The 18,525-nt window shown below is 43.8% G+C and overlaps 1 protein-coding gene across 1 annotated transcript; it reads right to left on the bottom strand.

Annotated features, from left to right (window-relative positions):
- Positions 1-1,614: 1,614 nt before the first annotated feature.
- Positions 1,615-11,506, bottom strand: LOC136764969 (oocyte zinc finger protein XlCOF6). Its single transcript, XM_066719375.1, has 3 exons — positions 10,902-11,506; positions 9,839-10,584; positions 1,615-3,486 (listed from the first exon to the last, which is right to left on the bottom strand). Exons 2-3 carry the CDS (start codon positions 10,551-10,553, stop codon positions 2,069-2,071), a joined length of 2,133 nt encoding a protein of 710 aa, XP_066575472.1. The 5' UTR covers positions 10,554-10,584; positions 10,902-11,506; the 3' UTR covers positions 1,615-2,068.
- Between the last annotated feature and the right edge of the window lie 7,019 nt (positions 11,507-18,525).

Below are 18,525 nucleotides of genomic sequence, written 5' to 3'. Positions count from 1 at the left end.
TGCTGTGCTGTCAGCTCACCTGTGAGCTCACCTGCTCTCTGACCGCCTCGTAATACATGGCACTGCACTGTACATTATACCACACTGTACTGCACTGTACTGTACATTATACTACACTGTACTGCATGGTACTGTACATTATCCCACACTGCACTGCACTGTAGTTTTTACCACTCTGTACTTCACTGCACTATACATCATACCACTCTGTACTGTACAGTACTGTACATTATACCACACTGTATTGCACTGCACATTATACCACACTGTACTGCACTGCACTGTGTATAGTATAGTACCTCTCGGTATTCTGTACTGTAACACACAATATACTGTAGTAATATACTACACTATGCTGCAATGTCGTACTCTGTTCTCTAATAAACTAATATCCTTGTACTGGTATGTACTATAACAGACTGCTCACTATAGCGGTGTGTTTTAATACACTGTGCAGTGGGAAACTGTGCCTCCTATACTGTATTATCCATTCATTGTGTGATTTAGTTACATACATAGACCCCCCACCCTCTCTTTCTATTTCCATTTGCTTTATTATGACAAACATATGTGTATTGCCAAAGCAATCAAAATAAACATTTAAGATTGACAAACAGCACTGCAAGTCCTTCTCTGTCCTTCAGACTGTGGTAGGCAGCCGTAACCTGTGTGACCAGTTTATTGCTCCCCTTCTCTCCTCCCAACAGAAAGGGGAGTTTCGTACCATCAGGGCTCTGTGAAGAATAGGTTCATGTTCTTTATCCTACTAAAGGAATCAGTTCTAAGGACACTGTACTGTAGTGTCCAGTCAGTCAGTCAGTGTTACTATACTGTAGTGTCCAGTCAGTCAGTCAGTGTTACTGTAGTGTCCAGTCAGTCAGTCAGTGTTACTGTCCTGTAGTGTCCAGTCAGTCAGTCAGTGTTACTGTACTGTAGTGTCCAATCAGTCAGTCAGTGTTACTGTACTGTAGTGTCTAGCCAGTCAGTTACTAAGTTACCCACCCCTCCTGCTTCTCTATCATCCTGGGCTCTTCATGACACCCCCCACCCGGCCCTGTCAACCCTCCAGCTTGGCATCTTCCGTGCGTCAGAGAGCAGAGTCCACTGCCAACAGTGCACAGAGGGGGGGGGGGGGGGGAGAAAGGCAAGAGTACTTTTTTATTCTGTTTATTCCTTCTTTACTGCATGTTTATAAAGTGAGGGTGGGGAGACAGACACATACAAACAGGGAGTAGGGACAGTGGTCGATGCGTTGGCAGTGCAGTGCTGTTCCATACACTGTGTCCTCCTGACTCAGTACACACTCCTCTCACACCCTCCCTTTCTTTCCCCCCCCCCTGTTCCACTGTGGTCCTGCCCTTTGCCCAGAACGTGTCTCTCGCTGTCTTGTTTTTACATCAAGATTATTATTTTTTCTGCAGTGTACTGCATTGTATTTTATTATATCAAACTAAAGTTTAGTATAAGATACTACACTGACTAACTGACTATTTCACCAATAATCTGACTGAATCCCTACTTCACCTAGCTTTGATGGTGTACTGTTTACACTAGCTGTGCTGAACCTGCTGTGTGCTGCCACCCTGTGGAAGAATAATGTAACTGACAAGAAACTGAGCCACCAATTCTCACAGCCCACAGCAATGCTGTGTTCATTTTATTGTTGTGATTATTACACTTAAATTATTTAGTTTTACAGCATAATTTACTTGAAGCAACCCAACTGAAAATAATAATAATAATAATAATAATAATAATAATAATAATAATAATAATAATAATAATAATAATATTTGACCATATAAATTACTGCTTTATTTCCTAATCTATGTTAGTGTTTTGTGTTTATTCAGTTTCAATATACAGGTGTATCTCGCTTTGCATTATAAAGAGGTTTTCAGAACAATCCATGCTCAGTGGGGTCAGAAATACACTGAATAAATTCCTCCCTCTCTCTATGTAGTGGAAATACATCCTAATACAATAAACATTCAGATACATTCTTACTCATGCTACTACTGTCAACATTTTGACTCTCTCTATCCTTCTCTCTCCCCTCCTCTCTGCTCTACCCCAGCTCCCTCTCTCCCTGCGTGTGGCGGCGGCGGTGGCTGTCCAGGTGGTGCTGGCGGGTGAAGGTCTGTGCACACTGTGGACAGGCGTAGGGCCGCTCGCCTGTGTGGGTGCGCCGGTGGATCTTCAGGTGATGCAGCATGCGGAAGGCGGCGTCACAGTCGGGGCAGGCGTAGGGCTTCAGGCCGGAGTGGCAGCGGCTGTGCTTGCGCAGGTCGCCAGAGTTGCTGTAGCCACGGCCGCAGTCAGGGCAGCGGTAGGGCCGCTCACCGGAGTGCGTGCGACGGTGCTTGGTGAGGTCCCCTGACTGGCTGAAGCTCTTATCGCAGTCAGGGCAGGCGTAGGGCCGCTCGCCTGTGTGTGTGCGCTGGTGGGTCTTGAGGTGGTGGATGCGGCTGAAGCTCTTGTCGCAGGCAGTGCAGTGGTAGGGCCGCTCGCCCGTGTGCACGCGCTGGTGCTTGCGCAGTACCCCAAGCTCGCCGAAGCTCTTGCCGCAGTCGGGGCAGGCGTGGGCACGCTCACCGGTGTGTGTGCGCAGGTGCGAACGCAGGTTGCTGGCTACGGCGAAGCTCTTGCCACAGTCGGGGCAGCGGTAGGGCTTCTCGCCGGTGTGCGTACGCCGGTGCACCCGCAGCTCTCCCTGGTGGCCAAAGCAGCGGCCACACTCGGGGCAGCTGTGGGGTTTGTCGCCAGAGTGTGTGCGGGCATGCGAGCGCAGGTGGTGCGGCCTGCCAAAGCACTTGCCGCAATCGGGGCAGGCGTGGGGGCGCTCGCCCGTGTGTGTGCGCATGTGCTTGCGCAGCCCACCCCCCTCACTGAAGCGTTTGCCGCACTGGGGGCAGGCGTGGGGGCGCTCGCCCGAGTGTGTGCGGCGGTGGGCGCGGAGGTTGCCTGCCGTGCCGAAGGCCTTGCCGCAGTCTGGGCATGGGAAGGGGGGGGGCGGTAGTGGAGGGGGGGCGGCAGGGGAAGAGGGGAGAAGGGAGCTAGCCACCTCCTCCCCCTCTTCCTCTTTTACTACAACTCCTCCTCCTTTCTCCTCTCCCTCTTCTTGTTTCACTCTTCTTTCTCCTCCTCCTGTCCCCGCCCCCGTCACCCCAGGGTGTGTGCGCCTGTGCCTCTCCAGGTTGCCACGGTAACTGAAGCAGCGGCCACAGTCAGGGCAGGAGTGGCGGGGGGAAGGGCTCGAGGTTTGGGATGCGGAGGCAGGGGCAGGAGCAGGGGCAGGGGTGGGTGGCTGTGTGGCGACAGAGGAGGAAGAGGGGGTGGAGGGTGGGGCAGAGGCGGTGGTTCGGGACCGAGAGCGCAGGAGCTCCAGGTACTCCTCATGGTGCGTCCACTTAGTGTGCTTCTCCAGGTATGGGGCGGCGGTGAAGGAGATGCTGCAGTGGGGACAGGGGAAGAACTCTGGGGCCTCTGGGGGGGGGGGGGTAATAAATAGAGTCAGTAAGGCAGTGTGTCTGTCAGTCAATGTGTTAGTCAGTGTGTCAGTCAGTCAGTAAGTGTATCAGTCAGTCCTGTGTGTGTCTGTCAGTCAGTCAGTGTGTCCAGGACTGGCTCAAGCTGTGTTGCAGTTCTAGGTGAAATATAGATGTGCTGCCCCCTACCCTTGAAATAGCAGTACTATTAGGTCTACACATTCTGCACGTATGCAGCATAGGCCAGCACACTCGTACACACACACCATAAGATTTAGTATGCAGCTATAGAGTATCTAATTTCTAACTCCATATTAGGACATCCTCACTCCTCAGGATCAGTTCTCACGCATTACTTAATTTGCGGTCAACCCTCAGTAAGTTTAGCGTTCAGCCATTATCACTCATATTTTATATCACCCATCAACTGTCACTCGAATTTAATATTTGTTAAGTGGTGGAACGACCTTCCCATTGAAGTCAAGACAGCTGAGTCCCTGACCTCCTACCGGTGATTACTCAAGATGCATCTTTTCAGACTGTACTTGTAATGTAGTCATTTATTCTCCGGTAAAATTGCCCTAATACAACGTTTTGTCATACTTCTTGCTTTGCATTACTAGTACTCATATTGTTTAATTTGATTTCCCCTATGCCCCCTTCCCTTTAGCTCTTAACGATGACTTCACATCTTGTCTGCACTTATTAGATTTTACAATCTAGGATGTAGGATTGTTTACTGTATATTTCCTATACACCTGTGTAAATTGGAATTTGTAAATTGCATCGTGTTTTGAACTGTACATTGTACTTTGTATTGCTCATATTTTGTAAGTCGCCCTGGATAAGGATGTCTGCTAATAAATAAATAATAATAATATTAATAATAATATCAGGTGTCACACACATGTAATATAAGGTGTCAGAATGTGTTTAGTGTTTTTTTTTCCTGGTACTTAATTGAGTAGCCAATCAAATGGCTGAACAGTCTTTACTGTTATTTCATTGGTTATAGAGCATGTCAATCATTTGTATTATTTTTGTATTCATTCCGAGCTTATTTTATGGTCGATATTTGTGTTATAGAAATATTGGTAATGCCACATGTTTAAATTATCAACAGATGTCTTTTTTTGTTATGATTGCTTTTTATTAATAATTTAGGCTACATTCTGTAGAGAAATGTCCTGCCTCAATTACAAGGTCTGGTTCTTTGACTTGATTGACATTCCCTGTAACCAATGAAATAGCAGTAAAGACGGTCCAGCCATTTTATTGGCTATTAAATTAAGTCCCAAGAGGAAAAAAAACTGATATCTGATATTAAATACGAGTGACACTTGGTACTAAATTCAAGTGATCCCTGATATTAAATTCGAGTGACAACTGATGGGTGATATCAAATATGTGTGATAACTGACGGCTGAAAGCTAAACTTACTGAGGGTTGATGGCAAAACTAAGGGATGCGTGACAACTGATGCTGAGGATTGAGGATGTCCTAATATGGACACCATATTCCAGGACACAACACGGGCCCATTACACAACCACGACAAAACGATTATCTCGACTGTCCCTAATAGCATGCTAAATAAAATAACAATAACAATAACGTTTCTCTGAGCTGACAATGGCACAGCACCTTCAGGAATGGAAAATACCGTATGCATAAGCTACAACAGCACAAATAACAGACCGGTTACCCGCCTATCAAGTAACGGTGCACCCAATCTGACTGTCATTAGTGCGTTGAATGGGACAAAAATGAAGACAAATCAGATCGTTGATGGTGGTTATGAACGCTTTGAATAGCGTTCACAGCATTCGCACTGTACATGATAGGTCTATACATGCGCTAACATTGTTCTGTATTCTTTTAATGATTGTGCTGTGTATTTTAGTGTAATTGTATCATTGGTTTTAACTTTGTATTGTTTTCTTCTGTGATCGTGCCTTTTTCTTGTTTTACTCGGATATTTTATATATATATAATAATTATTATTATTAAATTTTTCCCCTCTCTACCTGAATCATTTGTTAAGCCTACTGCATTTTTAACCAGATTAGATTAACGTTAGATACTTTTTTCTGTATTCCTATCAACAACAGAGATACCTGAACAGATTTTATTGTAGTAGCCTACTGTATGTGTTGATGATCACTGTTAAATTGTAATGTTGAAAAATGAAAAAAGTAAACACAATGGAAATGGTTTGTTAATGCTAGTATTTACTCTATGCAAAATGTAAATATATAAATCGGTTATTTAACTTATATTTTATGGCGGACTATCCATGCCAATATTTTAAATACATGCACAAAGAAAATAATAAATAAATGTTGAAATAAGTACAGGAATAAATACATGAAGAAATACATGTTGAAATAAATAAATCAACAAATAAACAAATGCTAAAAAATAAATACATGGACATTTATTCATTTTGTTTATTTCAACATTAGTTTATGTATTTGTGTACTTATTTCAACATGTATTTATTGATTTATTTATATTTTTCAGTGCAACAAATCACAGCTAGTGGTTGGGATCAAGTACGTTTATTGGCTAATCCAATACACTGTGTAGTGGGGTTCAATTGAGTTTGACTGGAAATTCAGAGTTTGAAAGAAAGAGCCAAAACATGTATTGTTGTTTATTCCAATAAAACACTTCAGTTATTTAATGATTTAATCATCTACAGAAACAATTAAACCTCACAGGAACCCCACTACACAGTGAATTGGATTAACCAATATAGTTATATCATTATTATAATATATATATTATAATATAATATATAATATACACTCACCTAAAGGATTATTAGGAACACCTGTTCAATTTCTCATTAATGCAATTATCTAACCAACCAATCACATGGCAGTTGCTTCAATGCATTTAGGGGTGTGGTCCTGGTCAAGACAATCTCCTGAACTCCAAACTGAATGTCTGAATGGGAAAGAAAGGTGATTTAAGCAATTTTGAGCGTGGCATGGTTGTTGGTGCCAGACGGGCCGGTCTGAGTATTTCACAATCTGCTCAGTTACTGGGATTTTCACGCACAACCATTTCTAGGGTTTACAAAGAATGGTGTAAAAAGGGAAAAACATCCAGTGTGCGGCAGTCCTGTGGGCGAAAATGCCTTGTTGATGCTAGAGGTCAGAGGAGAATGGGCCGACTGATTCAAGCTGATAGAAGAGCAACTTTGACTGAAATAACCACTCGTTACAACCGAGGTATGCAGCAAAGCATTTGTGAAGCCACAACACGTACAACCTTGAGGCGGATGGGCTACAACAGCAGAAGACCCCACCGGGTACCACTCATCTCCACTACAAATAGGAAAAAGAGGCTACAATTTGCACAAGCTCACCAAAATTGGACAGTTGAAGACTGGAAAAATGTTGCCTGGTCTGATGAGTCTCGATTTCTGTTGAGACATTCAGATGGTAGAGTCAGAATTTGGCGTAAACAGAATGAGAACATGGATCCATCATGCCTTGTTACCACTGTGCAAGCTGGTGGTGGTGGTGTAATGGTGTGGGGGATGTTTTCTTGGCACACTTTAGGCCCCTTAGTGCCAATTGGGCATCGTTTAAATGCCACGGCCTACCTGAGCATTGTTTCTGACCATGTCCATCCCTTTATGACCACCATGTACCCATCCTCTGATGGCTACTTCCAGCAGGATAATGCACCATGTCACAAAGGTCGAATCATTTCAAATTGGTTTCTTGAACATGACAATGAGTTCACTGTACTAAACTGGCCCCCCCAGTCACCAGATCTCAACCCAATAGAGCATCTTTGGGATGTGGTGGAACGGGAGCTTCGTGCCCTGGATGTGCATCCCACAAATCTCCATCAACTGCAAGATGCTATCCTATCAATATGGGCCAACATTTCTAAAGAATGCTTTCAGCACCTTGTTGAATCAATGCAGAATTAAGTAGAATGTAGAATTAAGGCAGTTCTGAAGGCGAAAGGGGGTCAAACACAGTATTAGTATGGTGTTCCTAATAATCCTTTAGGTGAGTGTATACTGGATACTGCCCCACTAGCTGTGATTGACAGAGGGGGTTTTGTCACACTGAAAAGAAAAAGGAATAGAGAATTAATAAATAAATGAATTCATACACATTGAAATAAATACATGAATACATAAATGTCCATATATTTATTTATTTGAAAATGTAATTATTGATTTATTTATTTAAACATTTATTATTTTCACTGTGTATTTCTTTTTAATTTTGGAATGGATGGTCCTCCATAATATTGAATGGTTTCACAATGACAATCTTACAGCCGAGCGCTGCTTCCACAACATTTCCGCCTTTTTCTTTTAAATAATTCTAACCTATCAAAGGTTCTCTGGACTGTCAATCTGCTTATTCACACCTTCAAGCAGAAGTAAATGACCCAATCAGTGAAGCGAGCTTTTGGAAAACAACTTTGTTACAGAACTGATCCATAAGGTTAATGTATCTGATATGTCTGATTGGTTATTTGCCTTTAGGAGGCGGGACATGCATGACACGACTTTGTTTTTGGTGGGTGATAGAGGTGTCTTCAGAATATGCTGATAACTAAAACAAAATCTATTTATACAGTGTGAAACTTAATATCATATATGTCCTATCAGTATGAAGACACCGCCTGAGGCATGAAAACGATACTCTGAGAAGTTACATTTGGCTGGATTAGAAATGTGCCCATACAAGATTCAAGTAGATAACTGGATCAATGAACCAAAAGAGTGGCCTGCCATCGACTACACAGATGTTTACACATACCTGATAAGAAGTCCTCATAAGTGTTGATGTGTGAATCCTATTCTTACCCAAGAGCTTTCAACCAGTCAGAATGCGTTTAATTGAGTTATACGGCCACAGAGAAGTACAGGGTCAACCCTAAATACTCAAGTAAATGGCGTAAAAATTAAGGTTTACGTGGAAATGATGTCTGAGATAATCATATATATCCTGAAATGGCCACATTTTAAAAGTGCAAGATAACTGGTCTTTTTATTACGGGTTTCAATGTAAAGTAGGTTGTTGATGGATGTTTAATGGCAATTCAGAATGCTTTTTTCCTCTATTATCATTATGCTCTCCGGAAAGTATTCACAGCGCTTCACCTTTTGTTATGTTACAGCCTTATTCCAAAATTGATTAAATTAATTATTTTCCTCAAAATTCTACAAACAATACCCCATAATGACAACGTGAAAGAAGTTTGTTTGAAATCTTTGCAAATGTATTAAAAATTTAAAAATTAAAAAGCACATGTACATAAGTATTCACAGCCTTTGCCATGACACTCAAAATTGAGCTCAGGTGCATCCTGTTTCCACTGATTATCCTTGAGATGTTTCTACAACTTGATTGGAGTCCACCTGTGGTAAATTCAGTTGATTGGACATGATTTGGAAAGGCACACATCTGTCTATATAAGGTCCCACAGTTAACAGTGCATTTCAGAGCACAAACCAAGCCATGAAGTCCAAAGGTTTGTCTGTAGACCTCCGAGACAGGATTGTATCGAGGCACAGATCAGGGGAAGGGTACAGAAAAAATTATGCAGCATTGAAGGTCCCAATGAGCACAGTGGCCTCCATCATCCTTAAATGGAAGAAGTTTGGAACCACCAGGACTCTTCCTAGAGCTGGCTGCCCGGCCAAACTGAGCGATCGGGGGAAAAGGGCCTTAGTCAGGGAGGTGACCAAGAACCCGATGGTGCCCAGACGGAAGCCACTCCTCAGTAAAAGGCACATGAAATATAATGGATATAGGTGTATACTGCTACGGACTTTATGAAGCGAACGTCAGCAGAATTTTAACAGCAATTTTCTGTTTTGTAAATTCTAAGTAGTGGGACTTTAATGTCATAAGATATGTTAATTCCTCACAAAGTTAACAAATTATGTATCATTATAAAGAAATAATCTGTATTCATTTTCTATAATAATAATAATTACAACAATGGACACAACAGCTTTTTGGAATATGTATTGTGATATTTTAACATGTTCATTCTTACCCCCAAACAAAGATGGCGGCATTGGTTGCTATGCAATGACATCACTACATGCCTGGATTGTGGACTGCAAGGATACAGTTCATACCCGCCCAGACAGAAGAGGACAATATACTGAGCAGCTTTGAAGGGGTGGATTTGCTGCACCTTTTAAAGTGCCGCTCTAGGCACTCACCTAGTTCACTTATATGGTAAAGCCAGCCCTGAATGTGTCAGTCAGTCAGTCATTCAGTGTGTCAGTCAGTGTTACAGTCTTGCTCTCTACATTAAACACGTATTTGATTTCCCTCCCCCCTCTCTCTCTCTCACCTGTCTCTAAGGCTGTGTGATCCTCCTCCTCCTCCTCCCGGGCAGTACCAGAACCTCCATGTAGCTGGGCCAGACTCGGCTCCTGTGGCTCCTGTTTGACTGGAACGGTGCCATCCAGCCCTGGTTCTGTCTTCCCAGTCCAGTCTGGGTCTGGCTCCAGCTGCTGGGCTTCTGGGTCACTCTTCACTGAGAGACCCGACCCGGACCCAGCAGAACAGAGCCTGTGGTCAGTCGGGGATGGATCCCATGCAATGGGAAAAGGCATCAGATCGGGGGGCTCATTTTTAACCTGGACTAGAACCAGGTCAGACGGCTCCTCTTTGACCCGGATGTCCAGCGCTGGTTCTTGCAGCAGGTCCGCAGTCTCCAATTTGACGTGGGTTTGCTCCATCTCCATGTCTTCAGGCTCCTCCTTAATTTGGATCAGCAGCTCAGCCGCTGTGGACGCAATGCAGGATGACTCTGGTTCTGAGGGAGCTGAGGGTTCTGCTGGTATGTGGGCTGATCCCGGTGGATCTGGACATCTGGCATCTACAATCTGGTGTGTGCACTGCTCGATCTGGAGTGGCTCCACTTTGGGAGTCAGGAGTGGGTTTTCAATACGTTTCCCACAGTCTGTAAACTGGATTGACTCCAGTTCAGGATTTTCAGACGTTGTAATCTGAGTCCACTCCGGACTCAGCTCCTCTTCTTTAATGTTTTTAACAGACTCCATTTGTATTTGTATGTGTCTGTGATTGATTTCTCTTTTCAATGTAAAGCAGAAAAAAACTAAAATGAGCAACAACAACAACAAAAAATGTTTAAAGGTCTCCTAAACCTTGTCTGAAACTCTCTCTCTCAAAGTACAAACACACGTCGTCACGCCTGGACAGCTTAAGCAGCTGTAGTAGTGACAGTGACAACAGTGGCAGTAGCAGTAGTGGGCATAACTATATATCAGCATCAATAATCATTAACCCAAAAAAGTTTATTTAGGAGCATTAACCGTAACAGTGAGAGCTATTCACCGAGTAACAACAATAACAACGATAATGATAATAATATAATATAATGCACATACAGTGTGCTGATTTCCTCTCTCTCTCTCTCTTCTCTTCAGCGATGTCAGTCCGAGGTTTAAATGTGTCAGGATTGTACGTCTGTAAACATCCCCACGGAAAATCTAAACCCAATCTCTTAAGTGTCACACACAAACAATCATAGTAATAATGATTTCGTAATGGAGGTTAAGTGCAAATGCACATAAGACAGTGCATATTTATCGGCGTGATCATATGCGTCTGTTGTGTACAATGCTCCGGTCGGATGGGTTTTTGCTATTTAACAGCAGTGCATGAAATAACAAAATCCTTTCTGCTACACCGAGAGACCCACACAGTGACAGCGACACCCGGAAGCACACTGCCCCGGTCGCCATGTGACGCGCCCTGTCCCGCCAATCACGGGCGAGCTTCCGCATCTTCTTCCGTGTTTGTCCCTAGGCTGATATAACATTTTAGGTTTATTCCTCACTCCCGTAAGCTGGTGTTTCTGTCACAGATCTTAAATGGTGTTCGCGTTCGTGTAACGCAAATATACGCAGTTCTGTATGTATCTGCGCTGCTCCACCGATGGGATCTGTGGAATTCTGCAGATCTGCGCAGGACTGCGTAAATCTGCGCTACAAGCACGCGACCAATTTCTGTTGCCTTCTCCTGGTGCCTGAAAGTGATGTCACGACCGGCGTCCCAGAAATGATGCAAATGTATTGTTTTTGTATGACGCAAGTAAACAAGAGGTGTGTTTTTTTTAACTTTCGCAATAACCCAAACTATGCTTTAAACAATTGCAGTGGTCTATACAGCTATGTAGTAGTAGTAGTAGTAGTAGTAGAAGTAATATGTATTTATGTACAGAATCAGTGCAACAGTTAAACTATGTAAATAGTTATACAGACACACCGAACCTGTCTTTCAGTATATTTGTTGTGTGTATGTACTTGTCATTTAGTTCAATAGATGAAGCAAGCATACAAACAGACAAACACAAAATGAGATATTAATAAATATTGTAGATTTATTGTAGATTCACTTCCATAAGTCACTGTGACGTAATTTCATGGTAGTCCTTCTGATTAGTGGGACCTTTGTGGTATAGGCATGTCACCCTGTCTATCTGTCTCTCAATCTCTGCATCTGCAACTTCTTTGTGTCTGTGTTGTGTGTCTTTAGGTATGTGTGTGTGTCTGTGCATGTCTAAATGTGTCTGTGTGGTGGCAATGCATCCCTGCATCTCTGTACCTGTGTGTCAACGCATGTGTGTCCATATCTGTGTCTGTGTATCTCTCTGTCTGCCTATCTCTCTTGTGGTCTGTCTGTGTGCCTTGGGGTCCCTATCTAGCGCAACACTGTGTCTTCCCTGGTGGTGGTGAGGCAGCGTTGAGGTAGGGGGTGGGGTCTGCCCTGAGCCTGGCTGTAGGCTTGGCTGCTGATGGTGTCTGTAGAGGGAGTGGCTGCCAAAATACTCCAGACTCTGCATACAGAGCACCAGGTGGGGGGTGAAGCTGTGCTGCAGGGAGCTGGGGGCCGAGAATGGGCAGAGGCTGGTAGGGCAGGAGTGGCACTGGGGGGAGCTGGGAGTAGGTCAAGTCCTGCTGTGGATCACATGTATCACAAGGTCGGGGAGAGGGGGACAGACTGGGCGTGGGGTAAAGGGTTCCACAGTTGGCTGCCTGGCCTCTATGATCTTAATACAGTGGGTACTCAGTTGATCATTCATTAACACTCAACTACTGGCTAATTAAAGTTCAACACAATGCTAATGTAATATTTGTACAGCTGCCATAATCTCCATGCAGTGACATGCAGTTGACACAGGAAACAGACGTTTTTTAACTTCAATTTGATCATTTTAATTACATTTTGACATACACAGTACTTGCACTACTAATATGAGAATATCCATATGGCAAAGCATCGAGTATTGAGTAGTTGGATGTTAATTGTTTATCGATTTAATATCTATTTAATGTAATCGAGAGCGTTACTACCTGAGTCGGTACACCGTAGCACCCCTCAAACCAGAGGTGGAAAGAGTACTGAACAATCCTACTCAAGTAGAAGTACTGTTACTTTGATTAAATTTTACTCAAGTAGAAGTAAACGTACTGGTTTAAAAAACTCCTCAAGTAAAAGTAAAAAGTAGTTCATTTAAAAAGTACTCGGATTACAAATTACATAGTTACTTTTAACAAAGCGTTGTCACATGATCTCTAAGCAAACACTAATACACATATATATACACACACACACAACAGGTGGGTGACAAATTAAAGGAGAAGCCTGAATAAATGAGTGGAGGAACATAACGAATGCAGATGCCTCCAAACATGATACAATTAAGCAATTAACTTCCTGTCATGCTCTATGGCATGTATAAAAATTCTGAGCAGGCACAGTTGACCTCAATTTTGGAGCAAGATGGCAAGAGGAAAGGATCTAAGTGACTTTGAAAGACACGTCATTATTGGGGCACGAATGGCAGGAGCTTTAGTCACAATGACGCTCAACTGGCTAGTGTTCTCGACAAGTGGGAGAGTGCATGTGTGGCGACACCAAGAGAACGGTACAGGCCTGACTGCTGGACCCCACAGTGGGGGTCCAGAGGCTCTGTAATGCTGTGGGGGGCATTTTCCTGGCATGGTTTAGGTCCACTTGTCCCCTTAGAGCAGTGGTTCTCAACCCTGGTCCTGGAGGATCCCCTACCCTGCTGGTTTTTGTTCCAACCGAGCTCTCAATTATTTAATTGAACCTTAATTGAAGTAAAAATCTACTTAGATATTACTTTTTAAATTGGGATTTTTTTAAATAATGAAAAGGCTCTGATTTAGGAAATTATTAGTTCAATTAAGTAATTGAGAGCTTGGAGATATGCAGAGATATGTAACAATAAAGTAACAGTTTTATTGATTTAAAAGTTTGTGTTATTATTATTTCTAAATGGCTGTAGCTGATATTTAAATAAATACAAATAAAATCACAATACCACCTTACCTAGAACACAAATAAGTGTTGATATAACTTTTTTATTAGTTTATTGCACACAGACTAAAACAAATTACAAAACGGAATGCCCATAGACTACAATGGGGAAAACAGAAGGGCGGTCTATATCTCCAAATCCAACACAGGAATTATAAAATCCTGAATACGCTTTCTTTAAAATAACCGCATATAAAAAATGAAAGTGGAATGACATTGAATGACAGCTGCTTTCTATGGAATGAGTGGCCTGGGATACTGAAAACATAGCACAAATAGGATTGACTGCCTATATACATATATAACATTATGACCACTGACAGGTGAAGTGAATAACACTGATAATCTCGTTATCATGGCACCTGTCAGTGGGTGGGATATATTAGGCAGCAAGTGAACATTTTGTCCTCAAAGTTGATGTGTTAGAAGCAGGAAAAATGGGCAAGTGTAAGGATCTGAGCGACTTTGACAAGGGCCAAATTGTGATGGCTAGATGACTGGGCCAGAGCATCTCCAAAACTGCAGCTCTTGTGGGGTGTTCCCGGTCTGCAGTGGTCAGTACCTATCAAAAGTGGTCCAAGGAAGGAAAAGCGGTGAACTGGCAACAGGGTCATGGGCGGCCAAGGCTCATTGATGCACGTGGGGAGCGAAGGCTGGCCCATGTGGTCCAATCCAACAGACAAGCTACTGTAGCTCAAATTACTGAAAAAGTTAATGCTGGTTCTGATAGAAAGGTGTCAGAACACACAGTGCATCGCAGTTTGTTGCATATGGGGCTACATAGCCGCAGACCAGTCAGGGTGCCCATGCCCCTGTCCACTGCTGAAAGCGCCTACAATGGGCACGTGAGCATCAGAACTGGACCACGGAGCAATGGAAGAAGGTGGCCTGGTCTGATGAATCACGAGTTCAAGGTGTTGACTTGACCTCCAAATTCCCCAGATCTCAATCCAGTCGAGCATCTGTGGGATATGCTGGACAAACCATTCCGATTCATGAAGGCCCCACCTCACAATTTACAGGACTTAAAGGATCTGCTGCTAATGTATTGGTGCCAGATACCAAAGCACACCTTCAGAGGTCTAGTGGAGTCCATGCCTCGACGGTTCAGAGCTGTTTTGGGACCTACACAATATTAGGCAGGTGGTCATAATGTTATGGCTGGTCGGTGTATATATGTATATGTATATATACTGAGGAAATTCAACCAGGAGAACAGCATCAGGGGAACCCACAGCAACCCAGCTACGATGATGAAGCTCCTCTGGGGTGGACCCCTCACACAGGTGACCACCATTTACCGCTGGGGTGATGATTTTATTCGGCAAACACCTGTCTACTTTCTGACTGTGCCTCCCCTTTGGGCATGTAGAATCTGCCGCTGGAGCTGGAGTGGGCCCCCCTATCAGACAACACTCGTCTTGTGCTTGTGTGGACCCCTTGCACGTGTGATGACCATCTGCCGCTGGGGTGGTGCTTCTGGTCGACCACCACCCATCTGCTGTGGTGTCACCAGCTGCTCCTGGCACTTCGGCACTGCATTGGCGTGTTCTGGCAGAGCTTCGTCATCGTAGCCGGGTTGCTGCAGGGGCCCCTGGCTCTGTTCTCCTGGCTCATATTTCTCTTCGTCAGCGAGGAGCTGTAGCTGGGCTGCGCTCTCTGGCTCTGCGTAGCCTCTCACTTGCTGGACCACATCACTTAAACATGTCATAAACTGTATCAGCTTATCCCTGTCGCTCCTGCCACTCATCTGCACTCTGTTCACAGTACCTATTTACTCTCTCCCAGCTGGACTCATCCGCTCAGTCACTGCCTGTAGCAGGAGCTCGTCACAGCCATTCAGTGGCTTCTTGGTCTTTCGCGCCGATGCAGCAGCAGCCTGTATTGGGCACTCGTCACCACCAATCCACAGTCCTTGGAGCTTCCTCGCTGGCTCATCACTTCTGGTCCACAGTCCCTGCAGCCCCCGCTGTCTTTCTCTCCTTGCTGCATTTGGCGAATCCATTTTTTATTTTATTTTGAGTGGATAGAAATGACATGGATCCCTTCTGCCTACTACCTCGTTGCTGTCTCCTGGATCCCGTGTATGGTTCTGTTTGCTCATGTTCTGACCTCTCGCCTGTTTCTCGACCTGCTTTCGCCCCACACATGGGTCCTATATACACCCCTGACTTTTACACCCTGACTGTAAGAAATGTATTATTGTTGTTGTCATAGCAGCAGTAATACCTGTGTAACAATTTTTTTTTTTTTTTTGGTTCCTGGGTAGTAAGTGTTATTTCCTAATTGCTTATGCCTCAAAAGTATAGAAAATGGCTATTATTCCCCAGAAACTTTGCTTTTGTGACCAGGACAGTGATATTTTGAAATGTACCTATTTTCCAGAACATTCCAGATAGATTCAGTGCTGAATAAACTTGGAGTAACTTCTAGAACTTTCTAGAACTTTCCAGTAATATAAATAGTAGTATAAATACAGGGGTCTTAAGCCCACTAGTTCAGTTTAGTTCCAGCTGCCTAAGTGGATACATATCTGTATTTTGGCATCAAGAGGCTGCAAGCACCCAGCAGACGCATTTTGCTATGTCTGTGGCCAATTTATCAAGACAAGAGCGAAAAAGTACTCCGTGGAAGCATCTGCTAAGATGTGAGGCCTACAAGGCATATCGGGGATCAAGACAAACCCTGGGCACCTCAATTCACCTGTAAGCACAGCAAAACAACTCTGGAAGGTAAGATGGACAATTGTTGCTCGGAATTTTATGTTATAAAATTTGTTAAAATTTTAATTTTAAAATGTTTTATAATTTTCAATGTTATTGAAAAAATACACTCACCTAAAGGATTATTAGGAACACCTGTTCAATTTCTCATTAATGCAATTATCTAACCAACCAATCACATGGCAGTTGCTTCAATGCATTTAGGGGTGTGGTCCTGGTCAAGACAATCTCCTGAACTCCAAACTGAATGTCTGAATGGGAAAGAAAGGTGATTTAAGCAATTTTGAGCGTGGCATGGTTGTTGGTGCTGCTCAGTTACTGGGATTTTCACGCACAACCATTTCTAGGGTTTACAAAGAATGGTGTGAAAAGGGAAAAACATCCAGTGTGCGGCAGTCCTGTGGGCGAAAATGCCTTGTTGATGCTAGAGGTCAGAGGAGAATGGGCCGACTGATTCAAGCTGATAGAAGAGCAACTTTGACTGAAATAACCACTCGTTACAACCGAGGTATGCAGCAAAGCATTTGTGAAGCCACAACACGAACAACCTTTAGGCGGATGGGCTACAACAGCAGAAGACCCCACCGGGTACCACTCATCTCCACTACAAATAGGAAAAAGAGGCTACAATTTGCACAAGCTCACCAAAATTGGACAGTTGAAGACTGGAAAAATGTTGCCTGGTCTGATGAGTCTCGATTTCTGTTGAGACATTCAGATGGTAGAGTCAGAATTTGGCGTAAACAGAATGAGAACATGGATCCATCATGCCTTGTTACCACTGTGCAGGCTGGTGGTGGTGGTGTAATGGTGTGGGGGATGTTTTCTTGGCACACTTTAGGCCCCTTAGTGCCAATTGGGCATCGTTTAAATGCCACGGCCTACCTGAGCATTGTTTCTGACCATGTCCATCCCTTTATGACCACCATGTACCCATCCTCTGATGGCTGCTTCCAGCAGGATAATGCACCATGTCACAAAGGTCGAATCATTTCAAATTGGTTTCTTGAACATGACAATGAGTTCACTGTACTAAACTGGCCCCCACAGTCACCAGATCTCAACCCAATAGAGCATCTTTGGGATGTGGTGGAACGGGAGCTTCGTGCCCTGGATGTGCATCCCACAAATCTCCATCAACTGCAAGATGATATCCTATCAATATGGGCCAACATTTCTAAAGAATGCTTTCAGCACCTTGTTGAATCAATGCCACGTAGAATTAAGGCAGTTCTGAAGGCGAAAGGGGGTCAAACACAGTATTAGTATGGTGTTCCTAATAATCCTTTAGGTGACTGTATATCATATATGAAACATGTGGCTTCTGCCACAATGTGACCAGTCTGTTCGAGGCAATCTGAATCGCCTGTAACCAGAATGAGTGGCGCCTCTTCATTGACAGCTCATCCAGCAGCCTCAACGCCATGCTGCTCCATAATGATAACAAGTACCCGTCTCTTCCCCTGGCTCACTCGGTGCACCTCAAAGAGGATTACAACAGCATCAAGACCTTGCTGGATGGATGAAGTATGATGAGTATGGCTGGGAGTTCATAAGAGACTTAAAAATGGTGGCATTCCTGATGGGTCTCCAAGGCGGTATTACCAAGTTTCCCTGCTATCTTTGCGTTTGGGACAGCAGGGACACCAAGTCACACTACCACAGGTGGGACTGGCCACAGCGGACCGAGTTCTCTGTGGGGAGGAACAACGTCAAGTGGGAGCCACTGGTGGACCCCTGGAAGGTGCTGATGCCACCACTGCACATCAAATTGAGCCTCATGAAACAATTATTCAGAGCTCAGGAGTCGGCAGCCTTCAAGCACCTTCAAGACTTCTTCCCAAAAATTGTGTTACATAGTGTATTAGTTGCAGTGATAATAGTACCAATTTTTATAGATATATTAACAAACAATCAGACAAACTCACAAAATCACCTTTTT

This window comes from Amia ocellicauda, chromosome 12 (genome assembly GCF_036373705.1).
Source record: "Amia ocellicauda isolate fAmiCal2 chromosome 12, fAmiCal2.hap1, whole genome shotgun sequence".
Classification (NCBI taxonomy): Eukaryota; Metazoa; Chordata; class Actinopteri; order Amiiformes; family Amiidae; genus Amia; species Amia ocellicauda.
The sequence above is the reverse complement of the archived record's forward strand: the minus strand, read 5'-3'. Positions and strand labels throughout refer to the sequence as shown.

Excerpts from the sequence above, each read along its gene's own strand:
- LOC136764969 (XM_066719375.1), bottom strand. The coding sequence starts at position 10,553 with ATGGAGTCTGTTAAAAACATTAAAGAAGAGGAGCTGAGTCCGGAGTGG. Across the intron at positions 3,487-9,838 it reads TCACACAGCCTTAGAGACAG|AGGCCCCAGAGTTCTTCCCC; the intron begins GTGAGAGAGAGA and ends CCCCCCCCCCAG.